At 48.9% G+C, this 24,459-nt stretch overlaps 1 protein-coding gene across 1 annotated transcript; it reads right to left on the reverse strand.

The window, feature by feature from the left end:
- Positions 1–21,559: 21,559 nt before the first annotated feature.
- On the reverse strand, positions 21,560–24,028 carry LOC127305552 (uncharacterized). The gene is made up of 5 exons (XM_051336023.2): positions 22,851–24,028; positions 22,720–22,773; positions 22,500–22,618; positions 21,823–21,947; positions 21,560–21,735 (listed from the first exon to the last, which is right to left on the reverse strand). The coding sequence occupies exons 1-4, from the start codon at positions 23,024–23,026 to the stop codon at positions 21,823–21,825; spliced, it is 474 nt and encodes a 157-aa protein (XP_051191983.1). The 5' UTR covers positions 23,027–24,028; the 3' UTR covers positions 21,560–21,735.
- Positions 24,029–24,459: the final 431 nt, after the last annotated feature.

Genomic DNA, 24,459 nt, shown 5'->3' on the forward strand with positions numbered 1-24,459 from the left:
ATTGTGCACCGGATCAAAGCATGGTGGGTGTCCTCGTCCTCTATCCCACATATGGAGCAAACAGGATCAATTTTATGAATACGTCTGTGTAAATTGTCTTTCACAGCTAGAGAGTTCGCAGCAGCCCTCCACGCGAAAATACGGACTTTTTGTGGCACATCCGTCTTCCAAATCGTGTCCCAAATGCGACGATCTCCAGTGGGTTCTGCACTAGATTGCCCATAGTCCACCTCCTGGATATTCCGTCTCCCAAGGCGGTATGCCGACCGGACGCTGAATTGGCCATTACTCTCGCCGCTCCATGCGATGACATCGTCAGTAGCTCGAGCAGGCAATTTTATGCTAAGAATACATGCTGCATCCCGCGGGTGGCAACAGGCCCGTACCACCTCCTCGTCCCAGAGCCGAGCGTTATGAGAAATAAGTTCTGAGACCCATCGTTTACGAGAGTTTCCCCGTCGCCCTTCCACTTTTGGGGCATCCGGCCTAGGTAGCCAATTATCTCTGAAATTTTTTACTTTGGAGCCATCCCCAATGCGACATACAATGCCTACCTTGAGAAGCTCCAACCCATGAAGCACACCTTGCCAAGTTTGGGATTGGTTTTGGATAAAAGCGGTGTCCAGGAGATCACCAGACGGATAGTACCGAGACTTGAGTAACTGGGCACATAAACTGTCAGGGAATTTGATTAGCCTCCAAGCTTGGCGAGCAAGCAGAGCCTGGTTGAAGATTCTGAGGTCACGGAAACCCATTCCTCCTTGAGACTTGGGTCTTGTCATTTTATCCCATGAGAGCCAATGCATACGGCGTCGGTTTTCCTCATCACCCCACCAGAAATTCCGAATAATATGCTGCAGATCGTCAATGAGCCCCAAGGGGAACTTAAAGACCCCCATAGCATAAGTGGATATGGATTGCAGAATCGCTTTTATGAGGACTTCCTTAGCTCCCGAGGACATATACTTCTCACTCCAATCACTAGCATGTTTTGAGAACTTTCCTTTAGTGGATTTGAATTTTCCTTTCTTCATTCGGCCTTCAGGCACAGGCAGGCCTAAATATTTTTCTTCAAAACATTCTGTTTCATATTTAAGAATCTCCTTAATCTGAGCTTGTGTTTCTATGTCGCACTGATCCCCATACATGATGGAGCATTTGCCAAGGCTAACAAGCTGCCCTGTACTCTTCTCATAGCGATCAAGAATTGATTTGACAACTAATGCTTGGTGAGAAGTAGCTTCAAAGAACAACAGACTGTCATCCGCAAAGAGGACGTGTGATATACCAGGGGCACGCCGACATATATGAAGCTCATGCAAAGACCTAGATTGGATCTCCTGTCTGATAAGGCTAGATAAACCATCAGCAACAAAAAGGAAGAGGTACGGAGAAAGGGGATCACCTTGGCGGATACCACGGGAGGGGGAGAAGGAGTCCAACATATGTCCGTTAAAGCGAATTGAGTAGCGAACGGTGGTGACACACGCCATCACCCACCGCACCCATTTACTATGAAAGCCCAACTTCGCTAAAACTCCCTCGAGAAACCGCCAGTCCACGCGATCATACGCTTTGGCCATATCCAATTTATACGCACAAAACTTCCTGCGAGCCGCTGACCCTGTTTGAATAGCATGAATGCACTCAAACGCAATTAGAGCATTATCGGTGATGAGGCGCCCCGGGATAAAAGCACTTTGCATGGGGGCGATAATATCCTGTAGAAGAGGCCGCAGCCGGTTCACCAAGCACTTAGAGACCACCTTAAAAATGACATTGCACAAACTGATTGGTCTGAAATCCTTTAACTCTCCCGGGTCATTCTTTTTTGGTATTAGCACAATAGTTGTGTCGTTAACCTCATCGGGCATAAGTCCATCTTCAAAGAAACGTTGGACCGCCAGCACAACCTCTGATTTTAGCAAACCCCAATTCCTTTGCAGAAACCGAGCAGGAAAACCGTCCGGCCCCGGTGCCTTCAGGGGGCCTATCTGAAACAAAGCGTCACTAATTTCTTTTTCCGAGAAAGGGGCACACAGGTTCTCATTCATCCCTTCATCAACACACGGCTGGAGCATATCAGTAATAATGTGCGGATTGATGGACTCATCTCTGGTATACAGGTTTTGGAAGAAGTCTGTAGCTAAACCCTCCATCTCCCTGGCATCACACGTCCAAGAACCATCTGGACGTTTTAGCTTCCGGATCTGGTTCTTCGTTTTCCTCCATGAGGCTCTCCGATGAAAGAATTTGGTATTTCTATCCCCTTCACGCAACCAGGCAACACGCGACCGTTGCATCCACATAATTTCTTCTCTGTATAATAATTCATCCATCTCCCTCTCCAAACCTTCGCGAGCAATCATACTTTCAGTATCCGTGGCATCCTGAAGCGACGCTAGGAGTGCACGTTTCTTCTCCATTTCTTTAGGCACCCATTTAAAGTGTTCTCTTTTCCATGTATAGAGGTTGTTCATTACAGATTGAAGGGAGGAGGCGACATCACCCAGTGACATAGGCATCCCAAATGGGCCTGCCGAATATAGTACCCGGGGTTTACTGAAGGCCCACTACCCGAAGAATAAGAAGATTCGAGAGCCCAAGATGTATTTAAGGAAAAGATAGAGTTGTAATAGGAAGTGTTATTTGTAATCTGGCGGGATGAGTTAGAAACCGTCCCGGACTCTGTAAACTTGTATAGCACGAATCCCTCGGCTCCACCTCCTATATAAAGGGGGAGTCGAGGGACGAAGAATCAATCGAATCATTGTCTGCAAACCCTAGTTTTCATAATCGTCGAGTACTTTTCGGCTGAAACCTTCGAGATCTACTTACCCTCTACTTCCAACTAAACCCTAGCCTACAATCCATAGGCATTGACAAGTTGACACCTTGTCAATTGGCGCCGTCTGTGGGAACTAGAGGCGTAAGGAGCTGATCTCGATGGCACGCTCAAGATCTTCGACATCGTCAACCGCAAGCAACACAATGGATCGAGGTAAACAGATCGCTGCTGGTCTTGTCGATTTTGTTCCTCACCCACCCTCCCGTTTGGATGCATATGCGTATCTGGCGGAGCCCATGGAGATGACGTTCGGAAGGTTTCACTTTCGCGTCGAGAAGGAAGGATCGTATCGTGTCGAGATTCCGATTTCATCGGGATCGTCGGTGGTCGATTCCGATTTTTCAAGCTATGCATCGTCTATCGAGTCAGGAGAAGAAGAAACCTCGGCGACACGCTACGACAGCACCAGAGCAAGAGAGAAACTCGCCAAGATCTTCAACGACATGTCGTTTGAGTCATCTGCGGACTCATATATAAGCGATGGCTCAAGCGATGTCGACAGTTACGACTTCATCGACAAATCTCTGACAGTGGGCAAGGTCTTCATCAATCTCAACGATGATGTCACCAAACCCAGCGTAGATCTGAGTATAAAGTATCATCAGATTTGCGCCATTGAAGATCAAGAGGAGACATCTGAGGCTTTCGACAGTCTGGGAAATCCATACGTCGATCCCTCCAATCTGCGACAAGGCCTGGGCAACAAATACGTCGGGCCAGAGCCGCGAGATAGAGTTCAACTTTCACAAGCAGCGTGGGACAGAGCTGCGAGAGCTATGAACGGCACAGAACCAATGGCTACCACAGCCACACCAGAGGAATTGCAAGCATATCAATATAGGCTCGCACGAGCTGCCAGGGAATTGGAAAAACAGACAGCTGAGTTGAACAGGAGAAAGGAGGCAGCTTCTGCATCCAGCAGGAGAAGGGCAGATTTAAGTCGACAATCTAGAACTACGGGTGATAGCCACAGAGAGGCGCGGAACAGAGCAAGATCAAGGCTGCAACACATACCCGAAGCAGAAAGAGAGCACTTGGTCCAAAACCTCGACATGTCTTTTATGTCGATAGATACAAGAGGAAACATCATCCCTAAGACACCAGAGGCTGGGTATATGGCGACACATGCTTTTATCCTTGCATCTAAACCACCTCCAGGTGATCCAAGGGAAACACTGTACAATATGGCGGTAGCAGGAGTTGGAGCTATGGGGACAGCGTTTGTATCAACGCCTCCCGAAGGAGCGGCAAGGCAAAATAGTCCACGACCTGCAGCAGCAACAGCGGCAGCACCTGAAGGGCCAAGTGGAGCAAGAGACACAGCAGCACAAGCAAGAGTCGACAGAGCGCGGCAGAGCAGAAGGGATCATCGGCAATCTCCGGAGCTGACCGACGAAGATATGTGTGGCTTGCCATGCTTTACAAGGAGAGTCCGGAAAACTCGAGTCCCCTCAGGATTCAAGTTACCCGATAATTTCAAAAAGTTCGACGGCCTTCAAGATCCAGAGGATTGGCTAGTCGACTATCTGGAGACGGTGAAGCTGACAGGAGGAACTAGGGCAACAGCCATGCAAAGCATCCAGGTGCATTTGAGTGGAGCTGCACGATCTTGGATAAAGAAACTCGCTCCAGGATCCATCGACAATTTGGGAAAGTTTCGAGGATGTGTTCGTCAAGAACTTCAGATCCACGTGCAAAAAACCCGCGTCGTTAGAGGAGTTGAGAGCGTGTCGACAAAAGCCAGATGAGCCAATGAGAAAGTACATCCAGAGGTGGAATATCATCAAAAACTCGGCAGAAAATATATCTGACGAGAGAGCAATAGATGCGTTTGTCGCAGGAGTCAGGCGTGGAGATTTTGTCGAGGACTTGGGACGGACCAATCCAAAGACAGTATCCGCGTTAATGGAGATAGCAAATAAATGGGCAGATGGAGAAGACGCCGTCCATAACAAACGGCACAGGTCGCCAGAGGAGGACCGTGGTCGAAACTATCAACCGAGGCGACGATTTCCTCGGTCGTACCAGAACTATGACGCTCCAGGACAAATTTCGGCAGGTTTTCGGACAAATACAGGAGGAAGCAACAGAGATGATTACCAGAGAGGCAATGAACAGCGAGGTGATAACAGGGATGATTCACGCAACAGGCAAAGTAGCGGGCCTAGGTTCCCAAGACCTTTCGTGTCCCCTGAAGAGATGATGAATGGACCGTGCCAGATGCATTTTTTCCTCGACAGCAACGGTAAAAGACAGTCAGGGCACTTGCAGAAAGACTGTCGAAATTTTCAAGCAATGTTGCGATATGCAGAGAACGCTAATGCACGGGCAGCGCAGAGAAATCCTCGAGAACCCAGAAGCGAGATTCACTTGCCGCCTCCTCCCGCGATTACAGACGACAATCGGCATCAGCTCAGAATAGCGGCAGCACCTGCACCACCACCTTATGTTGATCCTAACTCCAATGGAGCAGTGTCGATGATTCAGAAGGGAAGGCCGTCCAATAGAGCTCAGAAAGTAATCTCACGACAGGTGTTTATGGCAGAGAAAATGCCTCCACCAACAGTTGAGTACCTTAATTGGTCAGGACAAGATATCGGCTTCACAATAGCAGATCATCCGCAGCAAGTTCCTCGACCAGGGCAGTCAGCACTTATTTTGCCAGCAGTTATCGCGGGATTTGATGTCTCTCGAGTGTTCATAGACGGCGGCAGCAGCTTGAACCTTATGTATGCAGATACATTGAGGAAGATGAACATATCCTTAGCAAACTTGAAACCAACAGACACAAGGTTCCACGGCATCACACCGGAGAAACCAAGTTATCCATTGGGAAAGATCAATCTCGACGTTCAGTTTGGGACCCGAGAAAATTATAGAATCGAGAGGCTCGAGTTTGAAGTCGTGGATTTTCCGTCGCAATATCACGCTTTGTTGGGACGACCAGCATATGCTAGATTTATGGCGGTGCCACATTATACATACTTGTTGTGGAGGATGCCTGGACCAAAGGGACCAATCACAGTCAAAGGAAGCTTTGCCTTAGCCGATAAGTGCGACAAGGATTTCCACCGGTTGTCAGAAACTTTCGGGATGCAAGCTGAGTACTTGGCGTCAAAAAGCATGACTGATTACGACGTACTGCCAGACGTTGGAAGGCCAAACAAAGAATCAACTTTCAGTACCGAGAAAAATTCAAAAGAGGTGCAGATTCACCCGACAGACCCAAAAAAGACGACATCTATCGCAAACGACATGGATATCGCATAGGAAAGCGCGCTCGTCGAGTTCCTCCGTGAGCACTGGAAAATCTTCGCATGGTGTCCAGCTGACATGCCAGGAGTACCCAGGGAACTTGCCGAGCACCACCTAAACTTGGATCCACTAGCGAGACCAATCAAACAACCTTTGCGGCGTTTTTCGGAACCAAACCGCAAAGCCATGCTGTCAGAAAATCAATCGACTACAAGAAGCTGGTTTTATCAAAGAGATATTCACAGAAGCCACATGGGTAGCAAATCCTGTGCTGGTGCCGAAGAAAAACACTAAGGTCCTTCGCATGTGCGTCGACTTTACGTGCCTCAATAAACATTGTCCAAAGGATCACTTTCCCCTCCCAAGGATCGATCAAATTATCGACTCCACGGCTAGATGTGAACGTCTTTCCTTCCTGGATGCATACTCTGGTTACAACCAGATCAGATTGAAAGAAGAAGACGAAGTAAAGACTGCGTTTATTACACCTTACGGCGTGTTTTGCTACAGAACAATGCCCTTTGGTCTAAAAAATGCGGGAGCAACATATCAGAGGATGATGCAGAAGTGTTTGGCGACACAGATTGGGAAGAACGTGCAAGTATACATTGATGATGTCGTCATAACATCAAAAAAGGGGGCAACGCTGATCGAGGATCTCAAGGAAACCTTCGACAACCTTGATAAGTTTTGCCTCAAACTGAACCCGACGAAGTGTTCTTTCGGCGTCCCAGCAGGAGAACTTCTGGGGTTCCTAGTCTCAGCAAGAGGGATTGAAGCAAATCCCGATAAAATACAAGCTATCGTAACAATGAGGAAGCCAACAAAGTTGAAAGAAATACAACAGCTAATCAAGCGAGTTGCTGCTTTGAGCAGATTCGTCGCGAGGTTGGGAGAAAAAGCGCTGCCGTTCTACGCTTTGATAAAACAAGGAGATAAATTCCAGTGGAACGAAGAAGCCGACAGAGCTTTCGAGGATTTGAAGCGCACAATTTCGACACCACCAATTTTGGTGGCACCAAAAGAAAGGGAACCTCTCCTGCTGTATATCGCAGCCACACCCCAAGTGGTGAGCACGGTGTTAGTTGTCGAAAGGGAAGAAGAAGGAAAACTCCACGGCGTGCAGAGGCCAGTATACTTCGTTAGCGAAGTTTTATCGCCCTCAAAACAAAGGTATCCTCAGTACCAAAAGATAGCATATGGAGTGTTCACGATAGCACGAAAATTGCGCCACTATTTTTCGGCACATCCGATCGTAGTGGTCAATGAAGCTCCTTTGTCAAATATATTGAACAACCCAGAAGCTACGGGTCGTGTCTCCCTTTGGGGAATAGAACTTTCCCCTCGGGACATCACGTATGAAAAAAGAAAAGCAATCAAGTCGCAAGTCCTGCCGGATTTCATCGCAGAGTGGATGGAGTTGCAAAACACAGGACCCCCAGACTTATCGAGAACCTGGACCATGAACTTTGATGGGTCCAAGAGACTAGAAGGGGCTGGCGCAGGAGTAGTACTCATATCACCTGAAGGCGACAAGTTGAAGTACATCCTTCGGATGACGTTCCCTAACGCATCTAACAATGAAGCAGAATATGAGGCTCTCATACACGGGATGAAGATGGCGAAAGCCTGCGGTGCAACTCGACTAAAAATCTTTGGCGACTCACAGTTGGTGGCACAGCAAGTTATGAACCAGTGTGACGCAGTCAATGATAGCATAATGGCATATAAGGAGGTGTACAACGAGCTCGAGAAGTTGTTCGATGGATGCGAAGTAAATCATATTAGTAGATTGAGCAACGACGAAGCCAACGTTCTTGCAAACATCGGATCGCAATGCCTTGCAGTGCCGCCAGGTGTATTCTGGGAAGAGATAACAGAGAGATCCACTAAATCGACAAAATCAAAAAAGAAGGAGAAGAAACCCTCGGGGGCTACCAAGGAAAAGCAAGAGGACGAAGAAGAAGATCAGGACATGGTCATGGTGATACAGATACCGTGGATGCAGCCGTACATATCATACATCCTAAGGAAAGAAATACCCGACGATCCAGTTGAGGCAAGGCGAGTAATTCGACGCTCCAAAGCTTTCACGGTGGTCAAGGAAGAATTGTATAAGCGAAGTATTTCAGGCGTCTTGCAAAGGTGCGTCACACCCGAAGAAGGAAGAATAATTCTGAAGGATGTACACGAAGGAATATGTGGCCACCACGCAAGTAGTCGAGCTATCGCAGCCAAGGTTTTTCGGGCAGGATTCTACTGGTTGACAGCAATCGAGGACGCCAAGGACATAGTAAGAACTTGCGACGCGTGTCAAAGGTTTGCCGCAAAACCTCACTCTCCAGCAGCAGAGCTAGCACCAATACCATTGTCATGGCCCTTTGCTCAATGGGGACTTGATATGGTGGGTAAGTTACACAAATCCTGGCCAGGAGGAAAGGAGTACATGCTAGTAGCTGTCGATAAGTTTACAAAGTGGATAGAAGCGAAGCCGATAAATTCACCAGATGGAGCATCCGCAGTAAAATTCGTAAAAGACCTCGTCTTCAGATTTGGAGTGCCCCACAGCATCGTCACAGACAACGGCAGTAACTTCACATCCCATGAATTCAAAGATTATTGCGAAGAGGTGGGTATCAAGCTGAACTTTGCGTCAGTTGCACATCCTCAAACCAATGGGCAAGTCGAGAAAGCCAATGGCATCATCTGCAATGGCATCAAGAAGCGCTTGTTAGGACCACTGGAAAAAGCTCGACATACCTGGCCAGAAGAACTACCAAGCGTGTTGTGGAGCATCCGAACAACACCAAACACAGCAACGCAGGAAACTCCGTTTTTCCTGGTTCACGGAGCAGAGGCAGTACTACCAATCGAGATAGAGCACAACTCTCCACGTGTCGCTGAATATGATGAAGAAACGTCGAGAAGAGCGCTAGAAGACGACGTCGACGCACTTGATGAAGCTCGAGATGAAGTATTATCTCGGGTAACCAAATATCAACAGGACTTGAAGAATTACCACAGTCGACGTTTGCGGCCAAGATCTTTTCAGGTGGGAGACCTAGTTCTTCGGCTCACGCAAAATTCATGAAAAACTCGAGTCACCATGGCTTGGCCCTTACATTGTTACGGAAGTAATCGGAGGAGGAGCATACAGGATAAAGGACAAGAAGACAGGGGTAGAGGAGCCAAACCCCTGGAACGTGGCGCAACTTAGGCGTTTCTACGCTTAGAGTCGAAATATAGTCCTTGTAAAACTTCAATGTACTGAAACGCCCGCGAGTTTTCAGACGCACTCTTTTCCTTTTTCGGGGCACCGAGTGGGGCCGGAGAAGGTTTTTAATGAGGCGGGCTCGCGGTGCTGCAATATAATAAAGATAGTGACAATATAACTTTTCTTCTTTATCGACATGATCAAAGTCTTTGCTCCGACGAATTTCAATATAGTTCATCGACAACAGAAAAGCCTTGCCTTGGTATTCAAATACCTCGTGAGTCAATAAAAATACAAAATAGTACTCAATAAAAAGCTCGGGGGCTCATATTCCCCATAAATATATAAATGCCTTGGTTCAAAACCTCGCAAATATACAAATACAGTAAAGAGTCACCGAAACACTCGGGGGCTAGACAAACAGAAAAATATAATGATTGCTTTACAATATAGTCATGGATTACAAAGAAGAAATATCTACAAGAAGAAAATAACTAGTCTTGATTCAATATGTCATCAAGAGTAACCCTGTTTTCTTCAGGAGCAGCACCAAGAAAATCGGCATAATGGCCATCGGCAAAAAAGTCGGCGTCCATCCGAAGAAGGTCCTCAATCATTTCTTCGGCTATAGGCGTAACCTTCGTGTTAATCCTGTCAACACCAACTCTCCGACGTTTTACCTTTTGGTGAACCTTCGCGACAACTTGGGTAAGGTCAAGATTCGAGTGGCAGATCTGGAGCATGATAAGAGCAAATCTGGCGCCAGCTACTAGTTGAGCTTTGACAAAATCATGGATACTGCGAGCATCCTTGAACCTTTCCATCAATTCAGGAAGAGTTTTTGGTTGGACGTTCCGAGGAAACATGGAGTTGTAAACCATGGACAAGGTTTTGGTACAGAAATCAAGGAAGTCGCGAGTTTGAGAGGTGCGATCTTGAAATCTGACAATTTGGCGGGTCCTCTCTGGGGTAGCCCAAAACAAAGAACCATGGTCCAGGGAAAGATTAACAAGGAGGTTTGTCCTAGCATTTACCCTCCCTTCCTCGGCAGCAGCATCAATAAAGGCACCTATCAAAACAAAGAAGTGGAAACCTTTAAGAGACAATAGCATGAAGATGAAAGATATCAGAGGATGAAACAGGCATACCCGACATATCTGCACTGGCTTCATTCATTAATTCGAGCATGAAATTTTCTCGAGTAGTCGCCTTTTCAGCCTCGGAAGCAGCAATTTCCTTAGCAGCCACGGCCTCGCGAGCTTGCTGGAGAGCAACTTTTTCGGCTTCAGATGACTTACGAGATTGCTCCATCATCATAAGTGTTTGCTTCTTCGCATACTGAAGTTGTTGTCGAAGTTCGTCCAGTTCTTGCGACAAGGTATCGTCGACAGGTGCAGTATCAGCAAAAGCTCTCCTCGCGCGAGAAGAAGAAGGCGAAACATTGGAAGGAGCGGAAGTTGGAGTATAGTTATCAAATGTCAACTGAAATTTAAACAGGACAACATCAAACGACAAGCAAAGATAGTTTTTCATTAATCTCTCAGAATAATTACAAGGGCATTACAGTGGAGCTAAGGAAATACGTGTCGCCAAATGATTACTTTGGCGACAAGAGCAAAAGAAACAGAAAGAAAAACAGAGGCATGCAACTAGACCTCCGGCCTTGACGAGCTAGGAGTCGACGATGGCTTAATCCCGAGATAGGCCAAGATCTTCTTTGTGTTGGGCTTGGCCGCCTTAATCAGCGACTTCCACCTTGACTGCTCTATTTGCTCGGTGTCGCCAACTTTCATCCAGTCAATAGTCCTGCCATTGCATCGGCAACCAATAGCGGCGATGTTGTTCTCAACGGCAACCTTCATATTTTCTTGGCGCATCTTCAGTCCAAGGTCTTCCGGTGTATTGAACATCTTGGCAAGGTTGAGGAAAGTCGCAGGCTCCTCTTTCTTCGGGAAGAAGTAGGGGAACAATGCCGACAACACGGCGCTAGCATTCGACACACCTTCACGAATCTCGGACCCATGAAGCTCCAGATAGGAAAGTGCGTCAAGGACAGGGTCATTGACAGGATTCGTCAGATCAAAATCCTGGTTTGTTTGGGCTGTCAAGGAAACAAAGCATTAGTGAAAAGACAAGAAACAACGATTCTCATAAAAATAGAAGGGATCAGCAAACTTACTGAAAGTGCGGCGACTCTGAGTTTTCAGGCGCTTGAGGATTCCTTCTTCACGAGAAGCTTGCGCAGCTTTGTGCTCATCTAAGGTAGCTGTAGCATCCTCAAGTTTTTTCTGCAATTCCTCGACACCAGCAGCTTTCGCCTTGGCTTCATCAGCTTCGGCCTTGGCTTTGCTAGCAGCGAGGTCGGCTTTCTTGCGGGCCGCCTCACTTTGCTCAAGTTTTCGAGCAAGTGCGTCGGCGCGTTCGTTGGCCTCTGCAAGTTTCTCTGTCGAGATACGGAAAAGAGAGAGAAGAAAGATCAAAAATCGCGACAAGCAATAGGAATAAAAAATCAAGGACAAACAGCAAGTATCAAAGTCGTTACCTTCGGCTCTATTAGCATATTCACGGTACCCAATAAATTGGGAACCGATGCGGAGAAGATCCTTGATCATAGGCTGTTCAACGTGAACACAGCAAGAGAAACATCGGCATGAAAAAGAGAAAAGGTGTGGAAAAACAAAAAAAAAAAAATATAGATGTCGACAAGCTTACATCATCTAGGAGCAGAGTCGACGAACTGCCCAACTGAGGGGCAGGTTCAATAATCTTTTCCACCCTTGTCCTTTTTGGTGAAGGAGCAAGGGGGCTTGACGGTGGAGTAGTGGTGACGACGTTTTGTTGAGGAGGCGACGTTTCTTCCCCTTCAACTAGCGTGTCTGAGGCAAGTACAGTACGCGACGTGCTTGTCCGAGGAGCCACGTCAGTAGTTGGTACTTCTTCTTCCTCATCACTGTTGACCAAAAAATCGGCAGCATAAAAAGCAAGACAAGATAAATATTTCGAGTACAAAAATAGGGAGAAATAAAGACGACTTACGAGCTGACGAGGGATTCAACATAAGGATCATAAGCTGCCTTCGGATGAGAAGGAACAACTTCTTCAGCCTTAGAGGTGCCAGAATCCTCGGCATCATTCCTTTTCCTTTTGTTCCTTGGAGAAACAGCAGGAGGAAGGGATTGCGTCGATTCACTGGCTTCAGACTCAATTTCTTTGTCACGAGAAGCCGCAGATTTGTGAGAACCCGCGACTTCACTTTTAGGAACAGAAGAACCTTGAGTATCTTCGGCAACGATGGCCTGTTCTTCGACTTCTCCACCCTCAGGAAGAGGAGGAAGGGAAGTCATAGTAGGATGGTTCTGTAAAAATAGCGACAAAAGGAAAATTAAAGAGATGACAATACAATGAGATGCAGAGAAAGTGCGAAACAGGATAAAAACTCGGGAAGACAAAATACCTCGGGGAGTGGATTGGTGGAGCTGTACGGTTCCACGCGACAAGAGGAAGGAACTGGGTCCTTGCCTAGGCGAGAAAGTCTCCGAACCAACTTCTCCAAGTCCTTGGTGGAGAGATCATCGGAGATTCTGTTGGCATCATTTTTACCAGAGTACGTCCAAAGGGGATTTTTGCGAGCCTGAAGAGGCTGCACTCTAATCCTAAGGAAGTAGGCAGTGATTTGAACACCAGACAGCTCCTTGCCTCGAGTGTTTTGAAGCTGACGAATGCGAGACATGAGTGCCTCTGTCGCCTTTTTCTCATCCTCGGAAGCTTCGGCATCCCAGGAACGGCAGCGCTGAATTCTGGCACTTCCGTCGAAAGGGATTATGTTGTGTTCAACGGAGTTGGCGCTTTCTTCGTGAATGTAGAGCCACTTTTTGCGCCATCCTTGGACAGAATCAGGAAACTTGACGTCGAAATAGTCGACATCAGTACGAACACAGATAACAACGCCACCTATGTTATAAGTGACGTTGTGGGAGCCATTGCGGCGGAGGCAGAAAATGCGTTTCCACAGAGCCCAATTGGGAGGGATTCCGAGGAAGCATTCGCAGAGCGTGATGAAAATAGAAATGTGAAGAATGGAATTAGGGGTCAACTGGTGCAGTTGAATCCCATAAACGAAAAGAAGGCCGCGGAGGAAATCATGGATGGGGGTCGAAAGGCCGCGGATCAGGTGATCAACAAAACTAACCCGATACTCCATTGGAGGCTTGGGGTAGCTTTCTTCGCTGGGAAAGCGGATGGCGTCCTCCTTCTTCATGAGGCCGAGCCTCTTCAGCATGTTGGTGTCTTGGTTGGAGATTTTGGATCTCTCCCACTCAAGATCCTCGGCGGCCATCTTGGATTCCGGAGTGCTGTGGCGAGTCAGACGCGTGCGCGGTGGCATCAACGGCAATTGGCAAAGCAATGTATGAGCGTGCGGAAGATCAGAGAGAGTTGGGCGCAGGGGAAGTTTTGCGAAGAGGAACAGATGAGCGGCGCAAGCGAGGGGATGAACGGAGGTTGAAGAAAGGTTTATATAAGAATTGGGTGAAGTAGTGTGACGTTGGATGAAGAAATCGTGTGGTGAGAATAGATCTTCTAGATACAAGGGCAAAAAAGTATTTTTACTGAGATAGGCGTTACCGTACGTGCGCCAGAAAAAGCGGAGGACGTGTGTCCCCCACTTGCACGACGTGTCAGCGAGGTGGAAGCAATGGACCCACAGGGCAGGAAAATCACGACTATTCGAGAAGGATGAAGTAAATTTGATTAAGGGAAGCATGTCGACAAGAAAAGTAAAAGAAGATTGGCGACAGGAAGAATTATTCAATACTTCGGGAGCCTTTGATCAAAAACAAGTTTTTGCCCAAATGCTCGGGGGCTACTTCGACAGAAAGAAAAATTTCGAGTATGGCAATATAGAAATTGCGGGAGCCTACAACCAAGCACAAGTCCTTGGCTGTAGCCTCGGGGGCTACTCCCATCGGGAGCGCTGTTCGCGCACCCGAAGGATTAAAAAAAAAATAATAATAAAGAAGAAGAAGAAGAAGAAAGAGATCATATTGGGAAATAATGACAATATAGCGATAAGGTGGACTAGAATGTTGAGCCTACAACCAAGCACAAGTTCTTGGTTGTAGCCTCGGGGGCTACTCCCATCGGGAACGCTGTTCGCGTGCCCGATGAAATTAACAAAGGAAAAATAGAAAAGCAAGAGAGTATATTTCGAGTTATAATTAACTCTACATATACTCCCATCGGGAGAACAATATGTCATATTTGACTCGATAAAATGTGCCATTCCAACAGCCGGAAAAGCACTCGACAATATATTCTCAGAACGCCGAAGTTGCGATCAATTTCTGAATGCCGCAAATTTGCGAAGGTAAGACCCCAGATCCGTTCTGCTGGGCGTGGCATCGCCAAAGACTGCGCTCACATTTTTATCCGTATCAACAGATACGAAGAAAAATCCTAACGGACGCGTTAGGTACCCGATAAATTTGACTGGGACTCGACAGAATGGTAAGACCTTAAGCGGCACCTGTCGACGTTTACACCAGTATCCCGAGATCATGTCCGGGGACGTGATTTTGAAGTAGGTTTTTGCGGATTGCCACTAGAGCAGTTAACTAGTACCTGATCCGTCAGATGAACTAGCCCCAACTACCGCATCCCCTGTACAATATAGAATTTTATGTGAAGAAATATAAAAAGTTAAAGCTTTCGAGTAAAAATTAACAGTGGAGATTTTCCCTGACTCTACGATTCAAGCAAAATCTCGGGGGCTACTGACATAGGCATCCCAAATGGGCCTGCCGAATATAGTACCGGGGTTTACTGAAGGCCCACTACCCGAAGAATAAGAAGATTCGAGAGCCCAAGATGTATTTAAGGAAAAGATAGAGTTGTAATAGGAAGTGTTATTTGTAATCTGGCGGGATGAGTTAGAAACCGTCCCGGACTCTGTAAACTTGTATAGCACGAATCCCTCGGCTCCACCTCCTATATAAAGGGGGAGTCGAGGGACGAAGAATCAATCGAATCATTGTCTGCAAACCCTAGTTTTCATAATCGTCAAGTACTTTTCGGCTGAAACCTTCGAGATCTACTTACCCTCTACTTCCAACTAAACCCTAGCCTACAATCCATAGGCATTGACAAGTTGACACCTTGTCACCCAGATCAGACCCGGGTACCCGCCTAGACCACGCTTCTTCCACAGCGGCCGGTAGTGAAGGCTCCCTCTCCCAGGCGATTTCATAGCGCCTAATCGGTCTTCCGTGCTGTCTATCCGAATTCAAATCAGGAGACAATAAGATAGGGCAGTGGTCTGAGCGTGAAGAAGCAATGTGCGTGAGCCGATGGCTTGAAAACATAGCTGACCAAGCAGGAGTGGCGACGGCGCGATCGAGCCGTACTTTAACGTTGCGAAAACCCTTCCGTCGATTGTCAAACGTCCATGGAGTTCCCGAGAACCCAATATCATGCAGGTCACAATGAGAAAGCACTTCGCGGAAGTCCATCATAAGCCTTTCGGAACGCGGAGAATTGGAGAAGTGTTCTTCTTGCCACATGGCTTCGTTAAAATCACCAAGCACCAACCATGGTTTGTCCGAACGAGGTTTAATGGTACGCAGTTTAGTCCACATCAGATGACGGTCACACGGTTTTGGCTCCCCATAGACAAAGGTAGCCCTCCACATATGATCAAACGGGCCTCCACTGACATGAACATCAATGTGCCTATTACTATACGATAATAGGTCAACGGAAATATCTTCAGTCCAGTAGAAGGCAATGCCTCCTCCTTTTCCATCTCCCTGAACCTGGTAACAACCTTTCATTCCCAAACGAAAACGCAAATTCTCCACTCTACTCTTACTTTGCCTGGTTTCACAAATAAAGACCAGTCAGGGCTTGTAGGTCTGTACTAAGCAGACCAGCTCATGAACGGTCGCAGGTTGCCCCAATCCCCGACCATTCCAGCTTAATGTCGTCATTGGGCCCGGCGGTCCTCCTCGAAGGAGGCCGCCGATGTTGCCAATTCATTGTTTGTTGCATTTGTCTTTCGCTGCTTAGCCCGGTCTCGAGGGTCAGTGTATGACGGAGGTAGAGGAGGGACAACTTCTGAGCTTCCAGGTAAGCTTAGGTCCGTTTCAGACGGCTCCTTTTCTGAATTATCGTCCACGAGAGCAAGAGCTCTGCGTGCACCAAGCTCTCCGTTATCCACTGTCTCCATGGGTATAGGTTTCACCGGGCTCGATGCTGAGTCCTTTAAGTCATCCCCATCATCTAAAGAAGCTTCCTGAGATGAGCGCTTGCGTGGAGCATTTTGGCCTCCCCGACCAGGACCTCTACCACGGCCACGCGAAGAAACGTAGCGAGGTTCCACAGTTGGCAGATTAGCCCGGCGAACAGCCAGCATGAAATCACCAAACTGGAGTTGCCGAGCCGTCCACACACCATCACCACATTCTTCATGGTTGTGTCCCATCAGACCACAGTGTTTGCAGAAAAAAGGAACCTTTTCATATTTAACAAACAGCAGCTTCTTTCCTTCTCCTTCCACATTGAGTGAGACAACGCGAGTCAGGGGCCTGCTCACATTGACAAGAACACGAATCCTGACATAGTTCCCCTCATAGTACAATTTTGGGTTCATCTGAACCTCCCTTGCTTTTCCGATACGCCTTGCTAGATCATCAACGATATGCACCTTTCGGTAAAGTTCAGGTATACCGTGAATTTGAGCCCATACGTGCAGACCATCAAAGGAGATCTTTACTGGGTCCTCCTTGCCATCATAGTCCTGGATCATCACTGCCCATCCACGGAACGTCCATGGCCCCTGATGGACCACTTTTTTCCAATCTCCTAAGCAGTGCATAGTGAAAACGAAAAGGTTCTCACCAGCCTCCCTGCAGATCGGTTCTCGCGAAAGATTCCAGACTGCCTTCATTTTCCCAAACAAAGCTTCAGCGCTAAAACTCCTAGATGTATGAACCTTACCAATCGCCATCCATCGTGAGGCTTTCTGGTACTCTTTCACTTCTTCCGCCGCAATCACAACATCATCGAGTTCGTCCTCGCGGAGATCCAAGTGCTGCAGGAGGTCGTCGATCGCTAAATCCGCCTCCTGATCGGCGCCAGAACCACCCGCTCCCGAACTTGATGCCATGGCACAAGATCGCCAAAACCCTAGAACAGATGGGAAAACGTGGGGGAAATTGTGTGTATGGTGGGGTAGGAGGATGGACAGGGCGGGTACGACGTAGATGGTGGTGTAGAGAGGGGCCAGGGGAAGAAAAACGGTGGTGTCACAGGTTGGATCTCACGGCGGCGAGCAAATCGCCACCGGAGCAGGGGAACCCTAACGAGGAGGGTATATTATCGATGAATATTTAAACATGTACGCTCAGTGCATTCTTTATTGTCTCCTACTTGAGATACTTACTGCTCTAAGGGCATCTCCAGCGGGCTGACGTATTTTGCAGGCCAAAATGTCTGTGTGTGTTCATTTGTGTCGGCCCACAGACGCGAAAATAATCATGCGTCCATTTGCGTCGGGTGCCTTCAGCGTGCCGACGCATTTCTGCGGGGCAGTTTAGGTTCAGAAAATTCATAACAGAGATTCTAGTCTCAAATGAGCTCTAATTTACACGAAATTATAGCATCAAATTAGCTGAAATTGAGGTGTGCAATAAATTTATCACACTTTGCACATGGTACGGCGGAAAATAGAGTTCAAAAGGGCACAACAAGGCCAGAACGGCATATGAAGTCCAAAAGGAGGCCATGGTGTTAGACATTGCCGCCGCAGATCAGTCGTCTCACGCGGATTTCGGCGCGCCTCTTCATGAACCAGGCCATGGTGTCGTCGTCAACACTGCTCAAGTCATCTAGCATGATCCTTGTGTCCTCTACACGGGTCTTGGTGTCGACGTCCATCCTCCTGGCCTCGGCGTCACGCAATTTGGCATCAGCGTCTGCCATTTTGGCCTCGACGTCCATCCTTTGGACCTCAATGACCTCTTTGGTGAGGTTGAGGTAGATGGTAGCCGCGACCTCTTTTTCGAGATGCTTCTTCTCGTCCCATTTCGCCATGGCGGCTTGATTCTCGGCCATCAACTTCACCAAGCTCTGGGTGAACGCAAGGGCAGCTGCCTCACAGGCTAGATCGGCCTTGGTAGCCTTATGACCCCGGGGACGAGGTGGAAGGGCATGACTGCCATGATCGTCGTCTTCGCCGTCGATGTTAACCGTTGTCCCATTCTTCACAGCTTCATCCTAAGCCGCAAAGCATGTCAGCCACTTTGGCGTGCCCTTCAGCTTGTCCCAGCAATGGACCATATGGAAGTCCTTATGCACTGCCTTGAACCTCTCCAAGGCCCAGGATAGCTGCAATTGGTTAAAGCCCGGATCATGGTTCGCGAATGATGTACATAGAATAGAATGATGATGGTTCGCTCTTGTTTACCACTGAAATCACGCCGCCGCTAATGGGGTTGTTCACAACATGTCCAACGGCGGAGCAGAACTTGCTTGTCTCTTGTTTGATGTAGTTCCATCTTTTTCCGATGGACTCTTCTGTGCGATGGCTTGATATCTGGTAGGGCTCGTGAAGCTTTCTCTTATTGTACTCCTGCATCACCTTGGCCCAGTACACCTTGCCCTTTTGCTGGGCGCCATTAATACAGTCATGGTTGGTCGCCAGCCAGGCGGCGCACACACACTTGTCCTCATCATCGTTGAATCCTAGTGTCATGTGGCTCTCCCCTTCTTCTTGATAGCATCGTTCGTGCTGAGGACATGCCCTCTTGGCGCGACCTCATAGTCGTCGACGCACACGGTTGTTGCCTGCGTGTGCTGGGTGCAGAACAGCATTGCGCCATCGATGTCCTCCCCATCTTGCGTCGGTGCACACTCATCGTGCGGCCCTGTCTCGGCCCCGGCCTCACCAACAAAGCCACCGCCGTAGATCATGTCCTCGATGTCGCTCTCATGCCGTCCCGTCCAATAGACCTATGAATCATCGGACGTCAGACACATGACACACGAGAGTCGCACACAGTGAGAGAGCTTACGTACCGGATCGTCCATCGTCGGGCCGATGGTGCCATTTCCTCAAACAGGCTGCGGGGCACTAGCATGCTCTCCTCCAGCACCTCACGCGTCTTCTGTGTCGCGCCCGGGAACGAGTCAACGCTTCTTGGCGTCCGGTTGAGGTCGGGAACCGACGCCCCGTTGAATTGCAGCGGCGCCCCGCCGGAGGCGAACCTCGACGCCGCGTGAACCTGCACGGGAGCGGGCGTTCCAACACGTAGCTGGGAACTTACCGAGCTCACCGAAGAGGCCGGAGGAGCGACGTCGGCGATCTCCTCTCGCTTGAAGAGCATGTAGGCCTCGACTATGGTCGGATGGAGGCCTACTTACGCGGCGCTGGCTTTCAGCTGCATGTGTCACGCCTGCTGGGTGGCCTCCAGGGCGGCGACCGCTGCATTCCTCTCCTTCAGGTTCCTGCGCCGGCCACGACGCTTCGCGGCCTCTACGCCTTTCTCCTGCTTCGACAACACCTTCTTTGTCGCCTTTGGCTTAGCGTCCTGACCGCCCGTGGCGGCACACGTTGCTTCAGCCGAAGTTGCGGCCTCCATTGTGGCTATGGTCCTGGCTATGGGGGAGTGTGGGCCGGCGGCGGGTGCGAGGGTTCCCCTGAATCCATGGTGGTGGCTGCGGCGGCGAGGACGTCCATCGCTTCTGGACTGCTGGCGCCGGTCTACTTTGATTTTTCGTGCGCGGAATGTCCACTGACGGGAATGTTATCGGCCTCCCTGCCACTGATGCACGGGTCCTACGTAAGTTTCGGCAGACACTCGGCGCAAACCGGGCGCATACTTGGGCCAGGTTTGCGTCGCCGCGGACGCCGTAGTCACTTGCGTTGTCCCACTACAGCAAGACCCGGATGCATTTTCCCTCTCTGCGGACGCAAACTGTCGCTCCGTTTGCATCGTCCCGTTGAAGATGCCCTAACATAACCAATATTTTCTGTGCATTCACTATTGTCATGATACAACGTTCTTAAATAAGGTAATTAGAGTGTCATGTCGTGTCCCATGCTTGATGTTCCTCTTTAATCGGAAACAGGATTTACCTTTACTGAGGACTTGCTTGACGTTCCTTCATCTGTGCAGTTCATATCCGATGGTTCATGAACATGTCAGTAGCTCCTGCAGCCTAGCAGAACTTTCTCTACAGAGTTCACTGTGTACAGAAATCATATGATGCTGTTGACCAATAATGTAAATCATGGTGTTAGCTTTTGTGTTTTCTGTTCACTGTAACGGGGCAAGCAGAATATAAGGTGCACTTCATGTAAATCCCAATTCATAAATGCTTTTGTTTGTCAGTTGAGATACATTTTGTTTGATCAATTACTTTGTTCATTTTTTCAGAAAATTTTAAGTTCTCAGATATTGGGAATTTTAGCATATTTTGACCATACTAGAGAGCAACGGTGCTTTTCCTGCAAGCTTAAATGTACATAGTCTTATGTAAACAAGTCTATTTTAAACCATGAACTTGTAGGGATTATGAGTATTTTTCTTGCAAGCTTACATGTACATATCTTATGTAAGAAGTCTATTTTAAATCTTGAAATTGTAGAGGTTCTAAACTTTGCAATCCTGGTCTAAATCGAACCCACATATGTGTTTAGCTCAGTTGGAAAAAGATAATCCCGGACAGGAATACCAATAGAAGGTCAACTGATGGTGATGGCCAGGACATCTTCCACAATGCCCTTGGTGGAGGCCAGCAGCGACGTCCTCCATCTTCCATGCAAGCATGGACTCTTCAATGGTGGTGGCCGGGGAATTCCTCCATACCAGATTGCCATCGGGAGCAGGACATTCATTCTGTTGCATTGATTCTCGTCAAGATTTGATTTGGCTCTTCACTTCTACACGATCCACGGATCAGTGTTTCTCATATATGGATTCAAAGTCTAAACTGCTCCTTCATCGTTCCCCACATGGAAAATTTAACACAAATACTATTCATCATCTGGATGGGTGAGATCGATTACAGGAAGAGGGAGCAGCAATTTGTTGACTCGGGTTTCAGCAGTTAACAATCATATGTATTTATAAGACAGTGAGTCAGTGACCATCAGGATTCCAGAAGGCAATATTTTGAAACAAATTTGATTCATAATGTGCAAAACAGCAAATTCAACTTCAGGACGCCATAAAAAGACCAGCACGTGACATATGTATCCACCACATTTCATTTCAGTTCAAACACTCAAACATCCATGAGATCATCCACATCACAGAGAGCAGAAATAAAACTGAAGCATTACAAGGCATATAGTTTTTAGTTGGGGACAAAACCATAGACTCATTGTAAAGGTGGCTCATGCTTCACGGACTGCAGGTGCCTGCAAACATTAAGTACACAAATAAGAACAGTGACATCAAGAACAAGATAAGAATGTCAATCAACGCTCAGAACATAGCTTCTTCACCTAGAAAACATGACCATAGATCCTGTCTGAGAGCCCAGCCATAACTGACTCACTGATGCGGATCCACTTTTTCAAGTCCCTCATACGGACACCCAACCTCCTCCAGCTTCCCACACCATGGTCATCTACAACGATGACGAAACAGAGATGCACTAAGATAAAACAAGATTGAAACGAATTGCTTCCTACGCATATTCCAGCTGTCCAATCAAGTCGGAACTCGATCCTCCGCTATCCATCAATTAGTAGGCCCCAATGACCAAGACATGACACATACTAAGGCAGTTTAATTTGCAATGCAACAGCACATGGCGCATACTAAGGCAGTTTAATTTGCAATGCAACAGGACATGGCGAATACCAAGGCAGTTTAATTTGCAATGCAACAGCACATGGCGCATACTAAGGCAGTTTAATTTGCAATGCAACAGGACATGGCGAATACTAAGGCCGTTTAATTTGCAATGCAACAGGACATGGCACATACAGTAGTAATAAGTTGCAGTTTGCATGAAGTACACGGCACAGCCGCACAGGGCAGTTGGCATAGCAGCAAGCAAATTCATCCACAAGATACAAAGTTACAGTAGCACGATTCACATGCGCATGATCAAACAGGCTAAACTAGCGTCGCAGGAAACCCAGCAAAATGGTTCGGGTGCGCGTTAGCCACGTACCTTGCTCGTACTCATTCTCAGTCGGCACCACGGGGTCGGGGTCCGGGGACACGCCGCGAGCCATCTTGTACTTCCGCGAGGCCACCTCGGTCCACTCTTGCTCATCCTCCTCCTCGTCCCTGCAGTGATGAGACAGGAATTGAAACGAAGGGTGGTGGTCAGCTGACGGAAACGAACACTATTCCGGTGGACAACAGCAAGCCGAACGTCCCCGACTCACTCTGGTGCTGGCTTCTCGGCGAACTTGCGGTCGGCGCCCATGGCCATGCGGTACCTGAAACGGCCGCGGTCCCTAGGTCAGGAACGGGGAGCGGTCAGGGCGGATCTGGTGCGTGAGTGGAGGTTACTCACTTGGCGCGGGAGGAGGAGGCGGCGCCGTGGAAGGCCGGCGGGATCTGGGGCGCGGGGGCCGGCGGGCGGGGGAGCGCGAGCGCGGCGAGGAGCGCCGCCGGGAGGGCCCCGACGGCGAGGTCGAAGTCGTCGGCGAGCGCCGCCAGGATGAAGTAGCGGTTGGCGGCGTCCATCATCGCTCGCGATGGGGTTGCTGGGTCGGCGGTGGCGGCGGCTGGATCGGGGGGAAATGGTGGGATCGCGATCTAGGGTTCGCCTTTATGGAGGGGCGAGTGGGACTCCGCTGCGGGTTCGGTTGCCGCGAGGGATGGGCCTCCGGTGGGCGGTTCGACCCGTCGGGCAAGCGCTGGGCCGTGGGCAGCTGGGCTTCACAGGCCGTGGGTGCTCGCTCGCTCGGAGGACTTTGGATCCGCTTCTCTTCCGGCCTGCTGGATCGGGCTGGATCACGGGGACCAAGTCTGGATCGAGAATTTGGGGCACAGGCAGCTCAGCTCGCCGGAAGGGGAAAAACAAGATTAGACCACAAAATCAAACCAAACCAAACCAAAGCGAAAGCACGAGGACCATATTGCAAAATAACCGGCGACTTTCCACCGCACGCCCTTGCTCCCGATCTGAAACCCGGAGCCCAGCTCCAAATCTCAACCCAGGGAGGGAACCTTACCCTTCTTCTTCTTCTTCTTCCCGGCGCATCCTCCGCAGGCAGGTTCAGAGAGCTTCTACCAAAGACTAGGAGCCGGTCGCCGTCGCCGGCGGCTGGCTTCCACCCTTTGGAAGAGGCTCAACCTATATGATTGCTTTGATTTCTGGCTGGTGGTTTCTGTGCTAGAGAGGGTAGGTTGGCAACAGTTTCAGATGGATGCAGAGGGGACGGAAGTCGATCTTGGGTGCTCAGGGTGTGGGTCATGGGGGTGAGGGCGAGAAGTCTCGTGTCTGTGTTTGTGCACAAGGAGACCGTGCCTGGCAGGAACTTGAGCAGGCTTCGTGGTAAGCTCAAGGAAGAAGGGCTGGTTTGAGATGAGGAGGAAGATGATGAACAAGGCTGTGGTGGTGTTCATGGGAGGAAGAGGGACAGGAAATAGGTATGCTCAGCTCAAGGAAGAAGGACTACTCAAAGGAGGATACGGGCGGAGCACCGGGCGACCCCATTATATGGACGGACGGACGAGAGGGTGCCCGGCTGCGCTCAACTTGGACAACCGAAACGGAAGGCAGAGTTTGCGGACGAGACGTGTGGCTCGTCACGTAAACCACCGATCCATACGTTCGCTATCTGCAGGTATATAGGGGCGCGCCGGTATATAGGATCCTTATATTTTGCTGCCAGCTAGAGATTGAGGTTTGGACGGGATATATGCGAAATCAGCGACGTTTTAAACGCGGGGGAAGGAGATCGTTTCAGCTCACCACAGCCGTCCATTGGCAGGTTGCGGCGGTGCCTGGCGTAAAAATGGCAACACCTACATTATGGCCATATAAGAGCATCTCCAGCCACGTCCCTAAAGCGTTCCCTAAAGGGATTTGGGGCGCGCCGGATAAAAAAATTGTTCCAGTCGCGTCCCCAAAAGCCCATTTTTGTCCGGCGCGCTCCCATACGGTGTCCGGCGCC

Source organism: Lolium perenne, chromosome 6 (genome assembly GCF_019359855.2).
Source record: "Lolium perenne isolate Kyuss_39 chromosome 6, Kyuss_2.0, whole genome shotgun sequence".
Lineage (NCBI taxonomy): Eukaryota > Viridiplantae > Streptophyta > Magnoliopsida > Poales > Poaceae > Lolium > Lolium perenne.